The sequence below is a fragment of the Ochotona princeps genome, chromosome 5, assembly GCF_030435755.1.
Source record: "Ochotona princeps isolate mOchPri1 chromosome 5, mOchPri1.hap1, whole genome shotgun sequence".
Taxonomy (NCBI): domain Eukaryota; kingdom Metazoa; phylum Chordata; class Mammalia; order Lagomorpha; family Ochotonidae; genus Ochotona; species Ochotona princeps.
In genome coordinates this window covers 46075778-46098047 of record NC_080836.1, presented here as the reverse complement: position 1 = coordinate 46098047, position 22270 = coordinate 46075778, and the positions used below count along the sequence as shown (strand labels likewise).

At 36.7% G+C, this 22270-nt stretch overlaps 1 protein-coding gene across 1 annotated transcript in view; it reads right to left on the bottom strand.

Moving 5' to 3' along the window:
- SCN2A (sodium voltage-gated channel alpha subunit 2) overlaps positions 1–22270 on the bottom strand; it is a 167136-nt gene that overhangs the window by 58414 nt on the left and 86452 nt on the right. Inside the window, exons 2-7 of the mRNA XM_058664577.1 lie at positions 17442–17759; positions 16427–16545; positions 5904–5993; positions 5145–5273; positions 4481–4572; positions 3331–3603 (exon numbers count right to left, since the gene is read on the bottom strand). Of these exons, the coding sequence (XP_058520560.1) occupies positions 3331–3603; positions 4481–4572; positions 5145–5273; positions 5904–5993; positions 16427–16545; positions 17442–17708 (970 nt within the window). The 5' untranslated portion in view covers positions 17709–17759. The remainder of the gene's footprint in view (positions 1–3330; positions 3604–4480; positions 4573–5144; positions 5274–5903; positions 5994–16426; positions 16546–17441; positions 17760–22270) is intronic.

Below are 22270 nucleotides of genomic sequence, written 5' to 3'. Positions count from 1 at the left end.
CAGGTTTTTGTTTGTTTCTCCCTGGTGACAGCAAATATCTTCTAATTTTGAGATTCTTTCTTCTGTCTCCTTCATTCTATTTTGGAGACTCTCCACTGTACTTTCAATTTGCTCCACTGTACTCTTCCTTTCTCATATATCAGCTTTCATTTGATTCATTTCCTGTGTGACGTATTCCTTCATATTCTTGAACACCTGCTTTACGTGCTTCTCATTGTTGATAAGCAGCTTTGTAACAAGTGTTTTTAATTCCGTATCCAGCATTTTCTCGATGTCATCCTCAGTGAACTCTGAGGTTTGCAAAGGGCTTTGCTCCTAGGCAGTGAGTCTTAAATAAAATTCACTGTGCTTCTGTCTCTTCTTTTGCTTTTGGTCATTGTACTTCTGGTTATCAGATCCTTCACCTTGGGGCAGGCTTCTAAGCTGTGTCACTCACAGGTCTACAGTTCAACTTTACTTATTGCAGTTGATACACGGCTCTTTGGGCTGTTTGTTTGCAGTCACTTGTGCCACTCCCTCCAGTGAGTTCCACGTCTAGGTTCTTATGTTAGATTTCCACCATGGTCTCTGTAGCTCCAGCTCCTGGCTCACCACCCTCCACCGCCTGTGATAACGTGCTGAGGCTGCACCGTTGTCTGTACAACCTCTTTCCCACTTCTGGTTGGAGCAGGTCCCAGGATTAGGGAGATACCAGGTGTCATATATAGCTAGGTTGGTAGTGGTGGTGGTGATCTTGCTGGAACCTATTGACTGTTAGGTCTGAGAGCCACACGTAAGTATTTCAACCCGTACGATGCCATAGTCAGTATTGTTTTCCCATGTGACCAGTGAAATGGACTGAGCTCAGTGAGTTCTCGCCGAGCTCAGTGCATGCACAGCTCACTGTTTTCCCTGCAGCCTTAAATTTTTTCTATATTGTAAGAAATGACGCCTGATCTGCCACTACTAGAATTTTGATCTGTTAGCCATCAAGTCTGAGGGCTACCAGGACCTATCTTGGGTGGAACCTGTAAGATTCCATGTTGTTGCAATTTGCTGAGCCAGAAATGAGTTCAGTCCCAGTCCAGTGCATGCGCAGTACTGTCCATAGCCCTTGCTTCCTTATACAAACTGGTGCCGATATGGCTCTTGAAGGCCAACTGGGTTGTAAAATCCACCCTCCTCCCGCACTGCCCATCTGGGACCTGCTGCTGGGATCTGCTGCTCAGTCTCTGCTCCTGGTCAAATCAAACAGACCAGCAAGATGGGCAGTTCTTTGTTTGGTTTCACATCTGGAGCTCCTGGTAAACGTTCCCTCCCACCTTGTTTCTGATGGAGTTCTGGCTGCTGGTGGAGTTCAGATTGCCTTTGGCTGAATGCTGCTAGGATATCAGTCACTGCAACACCACACCATTGTGTCTGCTGTTTTCCTGTGTCTGTCAGTCTCCAGGTCCCCTATGTTGTTCTGTCCTCTCCTGTTTCCTTGGAATGTGCCCTCTCTACTTCACCCTGGCTAATATTTCTCTGTCTGTTTAAACGTGTCCTTACTCCATTCTGCCACTCAACAGATATTTTATATAATAGTATAGCAAATACACAATTTATTAATAATACTAATAAACATTCTACATATTCTATTATATAAAATGTTAAGGACTAAATGACAAAAGCAGGTGCATTTTCATTCTATCAAAAGATTTTAAAAATGATAGTATGTATCAGTAATATAGCCTATATGAGTACTCAATTCAGTACTAAGGTCACTACTCTAGGGAATGTATGGAAGTATGACCTCTCAGAAGAGCAGTACCACTACCACTGCCATAGATAGTGTGCAGCAAGGTGATCACCCAGTAGCACAATCTGATAACTTCAAAGTAGTTAGTCTTAATTTTGTCATATGTTTTAGCACCTCAAAATGCTATTAGTAAAAATTCATCTGAAAGAAACACCTGCAAATAGGAAAAAATTTATGTACAAAGATTGTCTTTATACCATTATTACAACATTAATCAGTGGGAAATCCATTTTGAACAGAACAATTCCATTTGTCCATTTATCCAATGAATCTTTTTCTCTCAAGTACAAATCATTATAAAGCTGCTCACTAAACAGTATATTGTGAGAAGTTATGTAATTTTATATGACTCTAAAAATCATGCAGATCATGAAAAATATCTTGGAATAAGTGTGCTAGCAGGGTATTGATAATAAGAGATCAATGGATATTAACTAGCTAACAATGCATGGAGAGGGAGACTTCCAAATGACAGGAAGGCTGACTATAATGATAAGAAAGTTTATTTGTAAGTCCATGCCTAAAACAAAATCAAATGCCACTTATAAACATTATAATAGACTGACAACAAAAGGATAAATTGGAATACCAATAAGTCAATGGATAAATCAGGGTTGCTTAACTTTCTGGTAATTGCACAATTTCTGGTTTTGCCTTGGTGAATGATATCTGTGTTTCCATTTACATAACATGTATTCAATGAATGTGTTGATTCAACCAAATGAGATACTGTGCTCCATCACTACCTCTATTAAAAACACATTTCAGCACAATACACTGAACAGTTCATACTGCAGACTTAAATATTTACAATTTTATTTTAATTAGTTTTTAAGAGTAAATGTAAAAAAATACATGTAATTTTTATAGATGTACTTTCTTCTTTCCAACCCCTTCCTTCTGCTATTCTCTCCTTTTTTTTAGTTTTTAAAATAACATTTTAGATTTGCATTACTTTAAAAGGCTTAACATTTCATTCAGAAAAGTGTATCAAGTAAAAAGCACATATTTTTGTTCATATAGCATAAATGGAATTGCTTTCAACCCTGGTTTAGGAAATGATGTTATATATTTTCCTATAATGATGTATATTAAATTGCCAAATGACAGAAAATTGATAAGGAGTAAAAGCATCACTTGGTGTTTCTTTAACATGTAGTAAGCTATTTTAAATTAGTAAAATTTTAAATTTTAAATTAGTTATCATAAAATTCACATCAAAGTTGAGATACACTTCATTATATACAGTTTTCTTTTTCCCACTCCCAAATCAAAAGAGAATTCCCAATGAAAGTGTTAACTATATCTTAACAATAGGATGCTTGACTTTCTACCATCACCTATACCTACTATATCAGGATATATATTAATAGTAGAATGATAGACTTGTGACTGCTGCTGCTGAAGGACTATACTTTTGTGATAATATGGGTCGAAACAGTTGGGGGTGGTGGAATGAGTTGGATGGAAGGAGAAATCCCTGTGCCTATGGAATCATATAATGAAAATTTAAAAAAATTAAAACAATTATTAGATAAAAGAGTATATCTTACTTTTATCCTCGATATACTCATCCCAGTTGAACATATTCATTGTCCTGTTGAAAGTGGTGCCATTTCCATCCAGTGAGTTATTAAAGAGAGAAGTAATGTTTACTTCAAAGGAAGAGTTATCTGGGGGCCACTGCAAACACTTGTTCCTCAGGTTGCCCATGAACAGCTGCAGCCCTATGAGAGCAAACACGCTCAGACAGAACACGGTCAGGATCATGACGTCAGAGAGCTTCTTCACCGACTGGATCAGGGCTCCCACTATGGTCTTCAGGCCTATAGAGAAAATCAGAGGGAGAAATTAAATATGGCATCCAAATGATTCTTTACTGATAAAAATATCATTTGCTTGTCCTGGAAAATAAAAATGTCATGCAGAATGACAATCATATTAGTTATGTGTGTGTGATTGAATATTTTCATGAAAAGCCTGCTAGCTGGTGAAAATGAATGAAAGCAAAACCTGTATGGTCATTAGAAAACTGAATGGAAATGAATCAAAGCATATTTCTAAACACTCCTTAGAGCAAAAGAAATGATTTTGTTATTCATGCTTAAATATCAACCTTGTGTAAATATTTTGCTTTTATTTGCAGATGTCTTACTCCCTAACCCCTTATTGGTTTTAGACAAACCTGTATGAATGGAGTAGAAAGAAATCGTGAAGCCACTGAATTATGAATTTATATATTTGTGGGTTTCGCATACTTGGAGATAGGTTAGCAAAAGGAAGACATCTGAAAATTGAGCCTCATGCAGCACTCATGCTATCCCTTGCTCTTTCATGTATTTGCAATTAAAGATTACCAATTTTAGGCCTGAATGTTTTATTTTGTATCTGTCTGAATGTCTTAATAATTCAGCTTCTATGCAGAAAGCTTGATGTTACAGGATGCAAACCATGTAGCCTGTTACTGCCAATGCCTCATGCAAAAGTTGTTAAACTCAAAGGCTGATTTAGAACAGTTGTAAAGAAAGCAACCAGTAAAAAGCGAAGAATCCAATCTGTTCCGAATATGATGCAGTGATTCTTGCCTTCCGTGTGCACTTTATCAGCATGACACGACAAGCAACAAGGCAGCCTCTGCACAACAGCTGTGGCCGCAGCACCAGTGCAGCTAAAGTCAGCCTCGGTGTTTAACCTAGCTCTCACCTGGAATGACTGAAATTGTTTTCAGTGCTCGGAGAACTCTGAATGTTCTCAACGCTGAGACATTGCCCAAGTCCACAAACTCTGTCACATATCTGTAATAGGGGATTCACACACAAACACAATGACAGAACACAAGAAACAGTTGGAGATATAAGGAGCCTACCACCTTATACCAGTGTCTTCTTACCTGGGATTACAGAAATAGTTTTCAAAGCTCTCAAGACTCTGAAAGTTCGAAGAGCTGAAACATTGCCTAGGTTTACAAATTCTGTTACATACCTGTAGAATTAAATCAGAGTTATTCAGAATTTAGCGAAATCTAAGTCTATGTTGGTCTTTCATGAAGACCTTTTCTACTCAATGAGTATTGCCATCAAGTTTCCCATTTAAGAGAAAAAAATGGCAGTTTCATCAATCAGGATCTTGGATATGTGGGCAATCATATTTTAAGGTGTTTAATGGAAACAAAGCCATGTCATTTACCACGAGAGTTCCTAATTTCTCCAAACTGAATATTGATTAAAAACAATCCTAGATTTGCATGACAACTAAGAAAATGCTTGATCTGGCATATGAATCCACCAAGGAGAACTATGGTTCAGGATCCCACTAGTGATTCACTCTTCCAGGTGAATGTGTTAAGAATATGTATTAAGATACTCACGCAAAAGTAATGACTGTGAAATCCAGCCAATTCCATGGATCCCGTAGAAATGTGAAATCTTCTAAACAAAAGCCCCTTGCAAGTATTTTAATAAGTGATTCAAAAGTATAAATTCCTGTAAAGGTGTACCTGAGAGAAAATATCCAAGCTCACATTAAATAGTAATTTATATGTACATGTCTTAAAGGTGTCTTAATAAACAAGCAAAAAATAGAGGCTCCCACAAGAAATATTAAAATGAAAGACATTCTCAGTATAAATAAATGAACTTTGAGCTTTCCCTATGAATTAATTTAATAGATTTAAATAATATAATTCCCTATGAATATCTGAAATATACTGGCATTCAATCTGTTTAAGCAACTAATATTAATGTAAAAATGAATGAAGCATTTGTATTTCATAAAACATGTACCATTATGGTTAATGAAATCAGTACTACTAAAATAAGAGACTGTAGTAATCACGAGAAAAGGAACATTGAAATTAGGTATAATTTTAATCAGAAGATACTAGTAAGAACTGTGAGAAACTCGCAAGGAAGAGGGTTACAAAAACTGATAGTCAAATGGTGCTGTTATTTGAGCAAATGAGTATGCCACTGCATGCTTTAGCATAGAGGAAATTAGTGCTTTAAATGCACTTGAATTAGCATCTGCTTGTATGATTTGGTAAGAAAAAAAAGTGACGTTAAAGACACAAATTTGAAACAGAAGAGGATGTTGATATTATAAGAGGATTTTTAAAAATTTTACTTACTCCACATTCTTTGTCCAGTCGGGAGGGTTACTCATGGTCATAAACACACAGTTGGTCAGAATAGTGCACATAATGAGCACATTGAATAAAGTAAAAGAATATTGTTAAGGAAAACACAAGTCAATGGAAACATCTTATTTTCACACATTCTCATGCCTTCATCTGAAACCATTATGTTTAAAACAATTTGTGTTATCCTTGTTTTATGCTACTATTTTATCATTCAGTTTTTTCCTGTATATACTTCAATAACTGTGTATCTAAATCATATCTCAAGTCAAATTATGAGGTTATTTGGAGGTTTTATAGATACTTGCAGTAGTTAAAAAGACTGAATGCAACGAAATGAGTTCATTGGTTGATTGTGCTCACTCCAGTAGCGCATATACTAAAAACTGGTTAACAGTTCATCAATGTGTATTTTCTTAGTGATGCACTCAACTCAACACCTGGAATTTCAGTGCACAAATAAATGCTAGCAAAAATTCACCAAGAGGATTTGAGTAATTAATGTATTATGACTTGATTATAAGGGTAATGTTGGTGGGAGGTCTTATAATAAGCTCCTTTCTAATTGCAGTGTATAATATCTTGTAATTGCCCATAAAATTCTGAAGTGTGAGACAGGATGACTAGTGTTAGCACTGGCAATTCTTGAGTTTATGACTGAGTCAAATTACTTATTAAGTTTCCTGGGTCTTATTGACCTAATCATAAAAGCAAAAAAAATCATGTTGTAGAATTGCCATGGAGGTCAAATTAATTAAAAATGGGTGAATCTCCTGCAATTGAATATGTGAATATGAATGCTGTGAGAAAATGTTCAAAAATCTGTTTTTCTTACTACCTGAACCATAGAGATCACTGTAACAATGCCTGATTTGTTTCATTCCATCACTCTTTTCCATTGTAAATGTAGCCAATATCCTTTTACTTTCCTTTGTGCTGAAAAAAATAACAAAAATAAAAGTATTCTGAAGTATTCAGTACCCTGAGAATTTAAATGATTTTTCTTCACATTTAGCAAAATACACAATAATGGCTCATGGCAATTATGTAAAACCTCCTTTATCAATGTGACAATTTAAAAATTTGCAGATGGAATATATAATATTCATTGTCTATTTTTGTTGTATCATCACATTACTTATATATAATAAAAAGTAACCCAGATTTCAACTGCAGTACAACAGGACAATGAACAGCTTATGTTTTGTTCATCTAGAAAGGAAGATTCTATGCACATACAAATGACTTTATTCAAAACATCATTGATTTTTCTGTTTCTTTTTAGTTGCAATGTAGTAAAGCCCATGCTTAACTCTCAGCTTGCTCGAATGAGTATACATGAGAAACAGTCACAAGTGAATGATGTGGATTGGCCACCTGAGGGCACTAGAATCAGAGAAAACAAAACCACCATTTCAGGGAAGAAACAAATTATTTCCCTTTATTGCTAAAAACATGAGAAGATCAAACTAAAGATATTTGATTATCAGTTGGTACCATTCTAATGCATGCTCATCAATGCTAATGGTCATCTACAAGTTTTGTATTTTCCCATGTGGCTTCATCTTCTACTTCATGCAAATATAATTTCAAATATTTTGTCCTCTCCTTCAACACCCAGTCCTTTTCTTTCATCCCTATCCATTTCAAGCTGATGACCTTATTTCTCCCTCATGATGAGGAGAGGTAACACCAGGGTGTTCCCACTTATAATCTCAAAATCGACCACATCTGGACTTATTCATTTCTTCTATTATAGTGGCGAAGTTTTCAATCTCTGGATCCTTTCCTGTCAACTGAAATTTGCTTAAATCTCTCCTTTTTAGAGCAAAAAAGAAAAAGAATTACCTCCTGCAAACCACAGCCTCCTTTCACTGCTTAGGACCCTCTCTCTCCCTTTGATTTCACACTCAAATTTCTTGGGAAAGTGATTTATCTCTCTTTGCCCATGTATAACATTCTCATCTGTCATCTTTATCGCTAGATGATAAACATTTCCATATTTTGTTCTAGAAACAAAAAATACTACTGCTGAGTTCTTCATTCATTATGTTTTCCAGCAGCATTTGGCAACAGTTATTCCTACTTTTTCTTGAATTTTGTTTTCTATGTTTTTAGAAACTAATCACATAGTTGTTTCAAGTTTCATAGGCAAAAAGTTTTCTACATTCCTTGAAGTACTTTGGTCCCATTTTTTAAAGGAAAGATACAGGATTTCTTTGCTATCATTTTTCCTGCTATACTCAGCTTAGTAGATTCCATCAACAAACATAGCTCCCGGCACTAATGACGTACCCACTGGTCTCAAATGCTTCTCTTTAGGTTAGATTTCTCTTCTGTATTCCACACCACCAGTTGGCCATAAAATATCTGTATTCACAAATCTCATCAGCGTGACAGTCACTTAAAAGATTTTGCATTCTGAAACTTATGAATTACTTCATCTCATCCCTCTTCCAATACTACTCCTCTGAGATCTCTGTATCTTTTTGAATATTCATTGATTTGGCTAGGAATATAAGAAGACATCTGTAATTTTTCTCTCTCCCTAAGTCTGCACATTCACTGTACCACCAGCTACTATCATTCTGGATTCAGCCTATTTTGTTTTATCCTAACATCATTTTACGGTCCAAATGTTTTTCAAGATTAGCGTTAAGACAAGTATTCACGTTTAATCATTGCAATCTTTTCAGTACTAATCTTTCTGAATCCATGTTTGACTTGCTTCAATTCATTGTTCATTCTGCATTAAAATAATCTTTGTAACTGTAGTTTGAATCATTTCTCTAGCTTTCTACTACTCTTGGGTAATAATGAAAATGTCTTCACAGAGTCAAGATTTTAGCAGGACTGACTCCTGTCCATTTCCCTAATTTCCTGAATGTTTTAGATATTCTTTCCCAAACCAACATCTTGAAAATTCTACCTCTTTTCCGCAGAAAACTCATTACTTCATTGTAGCCAACTCATCATTTTTCTGTAGTACTGAGATTGACCAATTTTGATTCTACCAGCTATGTGTCTCTATAACACCTTGCATGGTTGCTCCAATGAAAAATATTAATGTTGGTTTTTCTACTAGATTTTTGAGGACAGGGACTGTTTTATGTTACTGACTACTATACATTTGCCATTTCACCCAGTGTCAGTAGACTATTCTTAAATTTTGCAACTTATTTATAACTGAAATGGTTAACATTTTTCCTTTGATGATGAATTGGGTAATGTGATGGAAAAGCACAGAATGCAACATGAAATTTGTCATTACATAGATTGTATATGTAAGTTTCCACATGTTTTTGGAAAGATGGGACACAGAGTGGCTACACTGTGTAAATTAATAGCTTCACAAGTTTGTGTCACATAATTCATTTAATTGTGGTTTTAAGACCATTCAAAATTTTATTCTTGGGGAGAACATCTGGTCTAGTAGCTAAGATATTAGTTGCCATGCTTTCACCTCACATCAGAGGACCTTGGTTTGTCTTGTGGTTCTGCCTCATGCACATCTTGAGAAGCACCACTGATAGTTCACCTGTTTGAACTACTGGAGAAAACTGAGTGCACTGAGTCCTCAGCTCCCAACTTCCATAGCCCCACCTGTTGATTCGTGGGGGCCCTTGTGGAGTGAACCAGTGAATAGAAACTTTCTCTCTTTCCCTTGTTGCTCTCAAACACATAAATGAATTTTCAAAACTCTACCCTTTATAATAACAGAATGTAATGACATGCAGAAGTTTCAAAAGTTCATGGAAATGTATATTATCTTCTAATTGAATTTTCTATAAAGTTTTGAAACATTCATATATATGAAAACAAATATATATTTCAATATTAATCATCAATTGATATAATTTCCAGCAGCTCACAGACAATAAAATATGATGTTCAAAAAGTGAGTTATTTTCCAGATTGTATAACTATCTTCTTCACAAAACAGTATATATTTAAGATCCCTGACAGATGCTTAAAAAGAAATACAATTATTTTGTCTTGAAATAACGAGATAATCTGTGTTGGTTTTTATGCTTGAGATTTAATAGTTATTTCTAGATAGAAAGTTGCAAAATCTATCAACGTTATTATTCATTGCTAATTTATTTCATCAACTCCATCCTCTTCAAATTATTGCATTTTGGTGAATGACTAAAACAGTAGAATATAAAAAAAGAATATCAAATAATCATTTCAGGTTTTGAGGCATATAAAAATACAATGTAGTTAAGAATTTATACTGATGATATAACAAACACTGAAAAAGTATAGAAAGTCAATATTAAGGTAGATCTTTAAAAATGACTTTAATAGCCATGCTAGTTGTTTTGTTTTGTTTTGTTTTGTTTTGTTTTTAGTGTATCTATTGATTTGAGAGAACGATTCTCTTCGCTTAGTTCACTCCCAAATGCTTGCAACAGCTGGGTCAGGTCAAAGTTGAAAACTCAAGACCGGTCCCTCATGTGAGTAGGAGGTATCTAACTACTAGAGCCATAACCTGCTGCTTACTAGAGTATGTGGTTGACCAGAAGGTACTATCAGGGCTCAAACTCAGACTCTTTGATACGCAATGCAGGTGTCACAACAGGCATTCTTAAGCTCTGGGTCAAACATCTGCCACAAAGGCAAATATCTTAGACCTAATAGTGAAATGCATGTTCTACATTATTTTCTACATTTATAAGCCAAGGCATCTGGGCTCAGTGTTTAGCCTAGTAGTTGAAGTCCTCTCCTTGCGCGTGCCAGGATCCCATATGGGAGGCTAGTTCCTGTCCCGGCAGTCCCAATTCCCATCCAACTCCATGCTTGTGGCCTGGGAAAGCAGTCAAGATGGCCCAAAGCCTTGAGACTCTGTACCCACATGGGAGACCCAGAGGAGGCTCCTGGCTTTGCATCAACTCAGCTCCAGCCATTGTGGTCACTTGGGGTATTAATCAGCAGATGGAAGATCTTGCTTTCTATCTCTTCTCCTCTCTGTATATCTGTCTTTCCAATGAAAATAAATAAATCTTTAAAAAAGAGGCTTGGTAGTGCACAGATTGATACACTGTTAATGACACTAGTGCATTCTGTTTGAGAATTTAAGAAGGCATTTTTCTTTTGTTTTGGAATAGAAAATGCAAAGCTGAGAACTAGAAGGCATGGTATGAAGTTTTTAACTCTACCACTTACAGAAAACATAGCTGTAGAAAGTATTAAATATCTCTGGGCCTCAATTAACTGATTTGAAAAATCAGATGGTTGGGACAGCTCACATTGTGCCTTGTTTACATATAGCACCAAATTCTGATGCTACCTCTAAAACCTTAATTTTTTTTTACTAAGTCATGATGAGACTTGGTTGCTCCATTTTCCTACCCAGCTCTCTACCAGTGAACACATGAAGCAGTGGAAGATGGCCAAAGTGCTTCAGCCTTGTCACACACATGTGGGACAATGTGGGAGATGTGGCAGAAGGTCCTGCTCTTGGCTTCAGACAGAGCTGGCCATTGTAACTTCTGGCAAATGAACCAGAAGATGCTTTCTCATTCTCTCTCTGTATTTTTTCTCTGTCCCTGTCTCTAACCCTTGCTGTGCAACTCTTTAAAATAATTAAACAGATCTTTACAAAGAGTCATGTGTCTAATAAGTAAATTTGAGAGGTGGGATTTGAATCTAGATATGATGCCAATAGCTAGCTTGTCATTTTGCTGTTTTGTAAATGTTGGGAAGTTTAGCATTACTGTGTGATTTGGAGCACCCTGTCATGACTTTACAAGTTATTAATATGCTCATAATTTACAGAGTTATATTGATGTACAGCACAATTCCTTTCAGTATCCAGATTGGCATGTTAACCTCAGATCTCACTGAATATATCTCAGCCATATCAATCATAACACACTCAAAGCCAAGCTCTTGATTTTATCCACCAAATCGGTCCACTCTGAGTCATCTCAAGCTCAGTCAACAGCAATTTTGGTTTTTCCCTTCTTGACACACCTAGGGTTATCATTATATATAGGGTTATAATGCCTTTCTGCCTCATTTCTAAGTGGCCAGAAAATCCTTTTAGCTCTGCTGTGAAATAAATCTACAGCTCTTAGCCTATCATTGACATTATTGTTCCTACTGTGGTACAAGCCACCATAACCTCCTGCCATCCTGAGCACAGCAGACCTCCAGGCTTTTTCCTTGCACCCAGTCTTTCTTTTCGTGCTGTTTACTCTCCATAAGGTGAGGATAATTTCAGAATGATTGATGAAAACATATGGCAGGTCATGATACTCTTCTAAGGGGAACTCTCCCATCATCTCCCCTCTTCTTATTTAGAATGAATTTGATGTCCTCACCATGGCCCATCACGTCAGTACCTGCCCTCTCTGCTTTAATGGTTCTTTCTGGTTCCCATAGCTCATTTTCCTTTCCCACTGATGTCCATGGTTCTTTCTCTCACTTCCTGAACATCTGCTATAATGACTTTTTTTCATATGTACTACCTCATACACACCCTATATATATTGTAAAAATCAAATATATAAAATTACATTTATTCATAAGAGTGATTTCAGGGACCAGCACCATGGTGCAGTTGGCTAAGCTTCCACCTGTGGTGCTGGGCATCCCCTCTGGGTGCAGATTCATGACCTGGCTGCTGTACTTCCAATCCAGCTCCCTGCTTGTGACCTAGGAAAGCAGTAGAGCGCAGCCCCAAGTCCTTGGGCTCCTGTACCCACATTGGAAGCTCAGAAGAAGCTGCTGGATCCTGCTTTCAGATAGCCATAGCTCTGGTTTTCTCAGCCATTGGGAAGTGAACCAACAGATGGAGGTTCTCTCTCTCTCTCTTTCCTGTAATCCTGCTTTTCAAAAAATAAAATGAAATGAATCTTTAAAAAATACTGATTTCAAAATGAAAAGTATTGAGGGTGTCACATTGTGGCACAGTGAGTAAAGCTTCTATCTGCAGTGCTAGTATCCCATGTGGGCACAGGTTAATATTTTGACTGCTGTACTTCTGATTAGGAACTGTGCCAATGTGCGTGAGAAAGTAGAGGACAATTCAAATGCTTTGGCCCCTGCACTGCCCTTAAAGTCAGGGAACCAGAATTTGAGTCTAGGTTTGCATTGTGAAGCAGAGGGGATAAACCCATTGTAAAAAGCTAGTCACAGGCTACAGTATTATGTGCATTTAAGTTCACCAGGATCTCTGAAGAGTTGTGCCAGCATCACCAAAACACTGAAGGGTTTGGTGGGCTGTATTGTTGGTAAAGTGAGTTAAGCCACCATTCATAAGGATGACATCCTGTACCAAAGTATCAATTACAGTACCTGCTTCATGCCAATGTGCCTGAGAAGGCAACAGAAGATGCCCCAAATATTTGGGTCACAGCTACCCATGTAGAAGATGAGATGGATGACCTGGCTCCTGGACTCTTGGATTTGGCTTGGCACATACTTGGTTGGGAAGTGGACCAATACATGGAATTATGGAATCTCTCTGTGTCTTTCAAATAAATATATATTTTAAACAAAGGAATTTTCTATCTTATCTGTTCACCCAACTGTTTTTTCTTTTATCTCTTCTCCAAATTAAGACATCTGAAGTATGTTGTTTTTGTTAAGGCAATGAGGGATTTGAAAAAATCCTATATTCTATTGTGGAGCATCTCTATGGCTTTGAGCAATCTATAAGTTTCTAGCTGAGATAGCAGTTCAGCTTGGCACACCTTAATCCATTTACCTGGTTGACTATGCATTTCAACTTGCATTTCAACTTGCATTTCCATAGGCTTCAAAACAACTCTGCTGCTTGGAGATTGAGTTCTTTCTTCTGGCAACCTCATAGAAACTTCAAATGCAAGCTTTACCGATGTTTTCAGAGAGCACCTGTCTTTAGCTGCGCTCTGAATTCCCCAGATGGACTGGCTAGAACTTCTCAACCTGCCTTGGCTCTCAATCACCAGAGACGTCTTTTCCAGGATGTCTTAAAGCTAAGTTCATATTATCTTAAGATTTTATGGAATAGAAATGATAATTTTTCTGAGTTTTTTAAAAGAAATACAATATCTTGTAAATATATTTTAATAGAAAATCTGCCTTTTTCTTGGTACTGGACTTTCGGGATTCCATCTCATCATTAAGATGCAAGACAAAACAGTTTTCTGATCAATTTGAACTTTCCATTCCGCCCCCCTTTTTTTTCAACTGAATTCCTAACTTCTGATTTATTAGTCACTTATTTATTTTAAATACCCTGTTCAGTGTCTATCATGAACTAAGTTTTGGGCTAAGTATGAACTCCACAGAATTTCAGAGACAAATTATGTTTACATAAGGAACATAAAGTTTTTAAAACTTACAGTGACAACTTATGGAAAGATTTTTTTCAGTGTAAAGAATATAAACACTTGACACGTAATGGTAGATCATCATTTATATTTATATAAATATGGATCAAATATAAATAATATGAATCTTAACTTTATTGTCAATCAAAGGCTAGTTCCTTGTAACTGGGTTAACTTACTTGAAAAAAAAAAACAGACATAAAAAAACATATTATTGCTTAATGTTGACAGGGCCTGGATCAGTAGCTTAATGGTTAAATCCCTGCCTTGCAAGTGTTGGCATTCCATGTGGATGCCAGTTCATGTCCTGGTTGCTCCATTTCCCATTCGGCTCCCTGTTTGTGGCCTGGGAAAGCAGCAGAAAATGGCCCAAAGCCTTGGGACCCTGCACCTTTTGTGAGAGACCTACAAGAAGCTCTCGGCTTCAAATCAGCTCAGCTCTGGACATTATAGTCACTTGGGGAGTGAACTATCAGATGGACCATATTTCTGTCTCTTCTATGAATCTTATCTGCCTTTCCAATAAAAATGATATTTAAAAAAAGAGATAATGCAAGATTGACTACTAAATATTAAAAGCATAAAACATAAATATTAAATGTGAATATATTGATATTCATATAAATTGTCATAGGAACAAGGTACTAGAAGTTAAAAACAGGACTTACAGAATATCATGCTGCTAAAGGCATCATTTGCCACCTTCCTTGGCAAGATGGGAGGTAAGCTCTACAGTCCTGATCCTTAGAATTAAAACATGTCCTTCATATCAGGCTTACTCAATATACAGAATTCTCTACATTATTTAATACAAAATATTTTCTGGTCATGCTAATGGCAGTACACTTCTCTACTGCCAGGATTAATCATAGGTTGATCATATTATGGAACCTCAACAGTGGCTTTCTAAAGAAGAAACTTTAAAAGTTGTCCTGGGGCCAGTGTGGCATTGCAGCATGGTAATCCCCTGCCTGCAGCACTGGCACTTCATATGGGTGCTGGTTCAATGTCCCAGCTGCTCTCCTTCTGATCCAGATTATGGTCTGGGAAAACAGTGGAGGATAGATCATGTACTTGGGCTCCTGAACCCACACGGGAGAACCAGAGGAAAATCCTGGCTCCTGCGTTTGGATGGACACAGCTGTAGCCATCACAACCAGAGGACGAGGATCCCTGTTTCTCCTTCTCTTGTTTTTATTTGTAAATCTCTTTCAAATTAAGTTAAACAAATCTTTTAAAAATATTTTTTAAAAAGTTGTTCTGCCAGAGGCTTTGCTGAATGTGGGTTTACCCTGACTTCTGGTTCCTGATGCTTAACTCTAATCCAAGACGTCACAGTTCTTCCTGTTAATGCCCCCGTCCAGTACAGGCTGTCTTTGGCTTTTTCCAGGGCTGCCTGCCTGTTAGGCAAAATACTGTCCCTGGCCCAAAATAAAATCTTTCATTTCCCAAATATTCTTTTCAACTCTCAAGACAAATCAAATTACTAACTTTCACCAATGTTTCACCAATCTCATTTCTGTAAAGTAGATGTCTTAAAAAATGGCAGTAAAGACTAAAATAGAAATGTACATCAATAGGTAGATGGTAAGCCTTTGGAGACAAATGATTGTAGTAAGCAATGTGTAGGACTGGTATAAAAGAAAATAAACAACAAATGAGAAATTAAAGTAGGAAATCAATAGGAATACTGTGTGGAAAATAATTTGGAGAAAAATTTGAAAGTCTGATGTCTATACCGACACAATTGGAAACATTGACTAACTTAATTCTTTCAAATGTTAAAACTAAAGACAAGAAATTAAAACAAATAAGACCAAGATAACACAAAATTGGAAAATTTAAATTAGATATGAACTTTGCAAATGTAAAAGTAGAAAAAGATAGCACATGCCATTTATTGTATTATAGAGCACCATAAAATTAGAAGTGATGGATGCAGCAAGGAGTTCCTAAAAGACTAGAGAAAAGAAGAAAGAAGAAGTAGAGAGACAATGGGAAGAAAACAACTTGGAAGATGACGGGAACTGATTTGCTTACCCGTGATATCATTTTATAATATGCTAACTGTAAACAAGAAGGAAAAAGACAAACATGTAACCTTGCCAACTACATGTATTTTGAAAACTCAAAAGCTCAAAATGTTAAACAAAGAAGAAAATCTTATGAGTGACATCAGAAAAAGGATATGAATGTACCAAAATCTTTATAGCTAATTTTCTAATAGGGTTGAAGGGAGTTAAAATGTACAGGGCAGGGGTGGCACTGAACCGAGAGATTGCTTTCCCTTTATTCAATACTATAAATGTCTGAAAAAGAAAGCACACACATAAGGCAGAATTTAGGGCACCCATTAAAGACATGTTAAGAGAAAGGCTGAGATCACTATTTAAAAATACTGTCCTATGAAATAATATAGTAATGTACTAATTATCAACATATGACAACATGATAGTTTCACTTTCTTTCTGAATATTATAAACTTTCCTAAATTTGATAAGTGCCATGAGGATCTCCAAAAAAGTTGCCAAGGATTTCTTGGCATCTTTATCGATTTTTAACCTCAGTAATTTAAATTGTATTTGTTATTCACGTAAAGAACAAAAATGAAGCTTTGATTATTTCTTTGATTAAATACTTTTCTCCAGAGAACTTCAAAGCTTTTCAGGTGTTCTTTTGTTCAAACTCTCTTTTGGCCTTAAAAAGTTACCTGTTTCAATTATTTCTGTGGAGATCCAATAAAGGAAGAAAGTCTATGTGGTAAGTATAAAAAATCAGATTAAAAAATGATTGATAGCTATAAATTGTCAGAGGAATTCAGATCCTCTTGGAAATGTAAAGATATATCCAAATTTTGCTGCCCCAAATTCTAAGAAAATAGAGTGAATTAGCATTTTATTTAGGAAAATTATTAATATTTAAAAGGTAAATAGGCTTTTGTCCTTCCTCAGTTTCTCTGCTGTAGAATGGTCCTTCATTTTTCTGCCTGTCCATAGGATATAGGTTCCAATGAGTGTTTCCAAAAGACTTATAGAACAGTAAGTCTTTTAGAACAAAAGATCTGACATAGGGTCAGACCCATCTAGCATATTAGTCATATTGTAGGCAGAGGGGAGGAGGCACAACATTCTTTCCCATCATTCCTGGGACTCACCCAGAACTTTTCAGTGTATAAAAGAAGAAAGGCGACTTGACTAACACTCACTTTCTTATTAAGATAGTAGGGGTCCAGGTCCTCCAGAGGCTCTGACACCATCTCTGGAGGAATGTCTCCATAAATAAATGGAAGAGACTTTCCTGCTTCCAAGTCACTATTTGGCTTTGGGCCATTTTCATCATCCTCATCCTTGCGCTCCTGCTTGGGTCTCTTGGCTTTCTCTTCTGCAATGCGTTGTTCAATAGCAGCAAGGGATTCCCTGGTAAAGAAGCGGAAGCTGTCAGGTCCTGGCGGTACCAGCACTGATTGTGCCATCTTTTCATCCTGCTTCTTTAATCACTGTTTAGCTCCTTGCATAAGAAAGTGCTACAGAGACAGGGGAAAAAAAGGCAGTGACCATTAGGATTCAAATAGTAGCTTTATAACACTGAACAATGAGATAACAAATACAAACTAAGAGAGTTGTAGTAATTTACACATACAGCTGTATATGGCATTTGGGGAATCTCCTGCATGCAAGCACTCTGTTGTTTGCATGGAGATCCATCTGAAACAGTCACTAGGTGTCTATGAGGTAATCTAAATTTCCACTCCCAAAATACTCTAAGTAACTGGGCTTTTGAAAGGAAACATTTAATTCAGAGCGTTCAAGAAGAGAGGTAACTTGTTTATGCTTGCAGTTTCAGTACTGATTTGTGTTTGCTGTTTTGACTTGTGTGAATATTTTGGCAGCCATCTTTTTAGCATTCCTTCAAAAAAAAATCACCAGACATCCAAAACAAGAGATGAGCGATGACACAAAATTGTAAGACTGCCGCTTTGCGAGGATTTACAAGTATTTGCATTCCCCCACACTCTTTGGCATACTTCATCACATTTAAGAGTTTATTCAAAGTCAATACCTGTGGTAAGGAGGTCTGGAAATCCTGAAATGCCAGGCTATGGAACCCTAGGAAGACACTGCTTGAACGCAAGAGCATGGGAAAGCGCAGGAGCTGCCTGCTTGTGTTTGGAACTGCTCGGAAGCTGAACAGGAAGGAACTCGGCTCCTGCCAAACTGGGCAGGAAGTCACCCACGTCAGAGGTCTGTAGCTTGGACCCCTGGCTTAGCAACCTGCTGCTAGCTGGTGGAATTACTTCTTAAACTAACAGATTTTTAGTAACTTAGAACATGCTATAAAAGTAGCTCATTTTCTCAAATACTGCCCATTTTACAAAACCTGCAAAGCAGTCTCTATGATTATTTTAGAATTTGGATTAAAAATATCACAAGTCCAAGCCAGCTTATCTTTGAAACACACTCTTGTCATATGGGTCATTGTGATAACATAAATGGTGTTTCACTAGAATTAGACTCATATTTACCAGCTCAAAGTGGATAACATCAGTCATTCTAAATGGTATTTCTATACGTGGAATGGAGTTTCTCTCTATTACTGGAAACAGTACAAATCAGAGCTTGACTATCAAATGCCGTCTGCACAAGAACACTTAATCAACATTTTTCTTCATTTAAAATCATCAATATATTTTAACCCCTACCACACAGAATGAGAGTTATCACTTAAAAATAGGAAATGCATTTTCAAATATCAAAGTGTATTAATAATCAGTCATTTATGCAATATATACTAGAAAAAGAGAGAAGCCTAAAATAACATAAGCTACAGTACAGTTTCCATTTAAAAAATTCTTTGAAGTAGACCAGGACCCTTCAGCTAGGAGGCTGCCCTCCCAGCATCACAGCATTTCTGAATACATCTCTCTCATTCCTCACTCCTCCTCAGGGACCCTCATGCCCAGCGATAGGCACAGGCATGAAGACAGTCTTTGAAAGTCTCGGGGCAGGAAACTGCCATGCCTGGATGCTCTAATAGAAAGAGGAGACATGCTAAAACATGCAGCTAGCAGCTTCAAAATGAAAGTGGTCCCCCTGCAGAATTCCCCAAGGATTCTACTGTAAAGGTAACAGCATCACAGAGAAAAAGCATAATAAGAATATTAAAACATTACCCCTGCAGAATCTTTTACACTCAGAGTTTGGGGTTGATAAGCTGGCACCAAGAAGACTGCAGCTAAAATTCCATCATGCTTTAATTTTTTTTTTTTTAATTCTCCTTCAAAGACCACACCTAACTTCCTGTAAAAGGATTCTGGTAACTGAAGTAAGAACAGGCATTTCCTGTGCAGGGACTACAAAGTGGCGTTTTTATAACCACCACTAGAGGGCTGGGGAGCTGTGAAGAGAAACACATTCCTTCCTCAGTGTACAGAGACAACAAGCATAAAGCATCCCAGGCTGTCAGGGATGGAGCTCTGATCATGTGCAGGCTTTATTTAATTGTTTTTTAAAGCACTAAACGTTAAGACTTTACTGGTTTCAGTCATGAATTATGTACATCAATGATGGCTTCTCTTCATGTTTTTATTTGCAAATAGAGGATTTCAATCCATGTAATGAAATTGAAAAGCATTGAAAATAAAACTGCATCTAAAATAATAATTATATTAAAGACATTCTTTTAAAAAACCGTGAGATTTAGTATTTACTTTAACCCAGTGTCTGAAATCCAGTAGAGTCCTTGGCTAACTCCACAGAGATGACTTTTGCTGTGGGAGTGGGAGGAATTAACACAGTGACACACCAATATTATTATTATTTTTTTTGTTTAAGTCGCTGAAATCAAGAAAGAGTAGTGGTAATCCAAGGGGATCTTACGTGTCAGTCTTTCATTGAATAGCGTACTTACAATTGAAGTATATGTTAAGTGTCAACCACTGAACTACAGTACCTGCATAACTATAGCTTTACATTCTCTGCCCCCTCAAGTTCCCCCACCACAACTTGAAAGGTAAACACTTTTGAGATCCTTATCTGAAAGCTGAATAAAGAACACACATTGATATTAGAAAAAGTAGCCTAATATCATACAAATTCAAATATGAAAAAAATCTGTGATTTTTACTCAGTGTTTAAAAAAAGCTGTTAATGTACTTAAGGCCAAAGAGGAGATGAAATAAGAAGCAAGCATGACCCCAGTTACACTCAGAGACAGGTCTACCTATTAAATAAACACATTTTGCACATTTTCTGATTGTACCATCTTCATCAGGAAATAGTCATTGAAAACAAGGGGAAGATACAGTCTTAAAAATATTTTGTTCACTCTCTTAGGAAACTTTGACTGTAAGGGAAAAAACAATGTACATATTCATTTGGGAAAGGAAAAAATGGACTAAAGAAGGGAATTGGGTTCATGGTTTATTTCCAAGAGTTAGTTTTAGGCAAGATAGTTGCTGGAACTCAACTCATGCTGAACCAGCTGATTCTGAGTCCCACAATGACAGCTTTTCTAGAGTTCTTTCTCTTACTACAGTATGCTGTAAGAACAGATCCAGCATCCAAATCTTTGAAACTCAGATCCAATAGAAACAAAATTCCAGAGAAAACTCTTTGGATCTCATTGGCCCCAGTAGGATTTGTCATTCCTGAAGTAATCACTGCAGTTAGGATAATGCTGTCCTAATTTGGTCTTAATGAAGTCCTATGACCCATGCATGCAATAAGGAATAAATATCACTTAAAACTTAAGACCATGGTGATAGCATGAAAATATTCCTTAAAAGTAGAGTTGAGGTACCAGCACTGGATAAAGGGGGAGATTAATTTGCACTTTAGTCACATATCAGTCACATCTACAACACCTCAGTATTTAGAGAGTGATTCTGTGTATGTATGTATGTATGTATCTATCTATCTATAGATATAATCTATCTATATATCTAATATATCTATATATGATATATATATATATATATATTTATATGACATATATACCTATATATCTAATCTTCCATGTTAGGCAATGTAGAGAACAGAAAAGATATCTTCAAGATTCGTTTCCCAAAGTGAGTTGACAAACCTAATCAAACACAAATATTTCACAAATCTCTCTGGTGAGCATTATCTTCATCTATCAAATATTCTTTACAATAGATATGTTTGTCATGCAAAAGATTCTGGTTCAAAAAATAAATATGAAGCCTTACAAACTAATTTGCAAATATTATATCAGGGGTAAATTGAACACAATAAGAACGGACAGAGCACCTACTTTCAGTCAAGAACTAGTTTAAGAGCTACAAAACCATCTATTCTTATAAAAATTTGATGATCATCTTTATGGAAGACTTGAGAAAACAGACACCAAAAGTTAAATAATTTGTGATGTGCGTAGGTTCTTACAACTGGAAACAGTAGAGTCAGAATTTGAAGCTAGGCTCTCAGGCTACAGAGTCTGTTCCTAAAGATTATGCAAAGGTCAACATTGTGATACAGCATGGTAAGTCTCCATCTGTGATACTGGCATCCCATTTGGTGCAATTTGGAGTCCTGGATGCTCTGCTTCTGATCCGGTTCCTTGCTAATTGCCTGACAAAACAGCAGGGGATGGACCCAGTCTTTGGGCCCCTGTACCCACATGGTAAACACTAATGAAACTCTTGGGTTCTGGCTTTGGCCTGGCCCAGTTCTGGCCACTGTGACCATGTTGGAGTGGGCTAGGGTTGGCAGACCGGCCCCCCCAACCCCAACCTCTTCTTTCCTTCTCCTTCACTCCAACTCCTCCTTTTGAACAAATACAAAACAAATACTATGTAAAAATTAAGCAATGCTTAAGACATTTTCTGGAATCAATCACTAGATACATAGTTTCTCTGAAACTATATTAGCTTTTGCTCACATGGACAAATCAGCTTATTAAATTCTTTACATATTGTGACTGGACTGACAAAACATGACTATAGAATCTGCAGGAAGAAGGAAGATGACCAGAAACACTGAGAGAAACAAAGCATTCATGCTATTTAAATCCTGA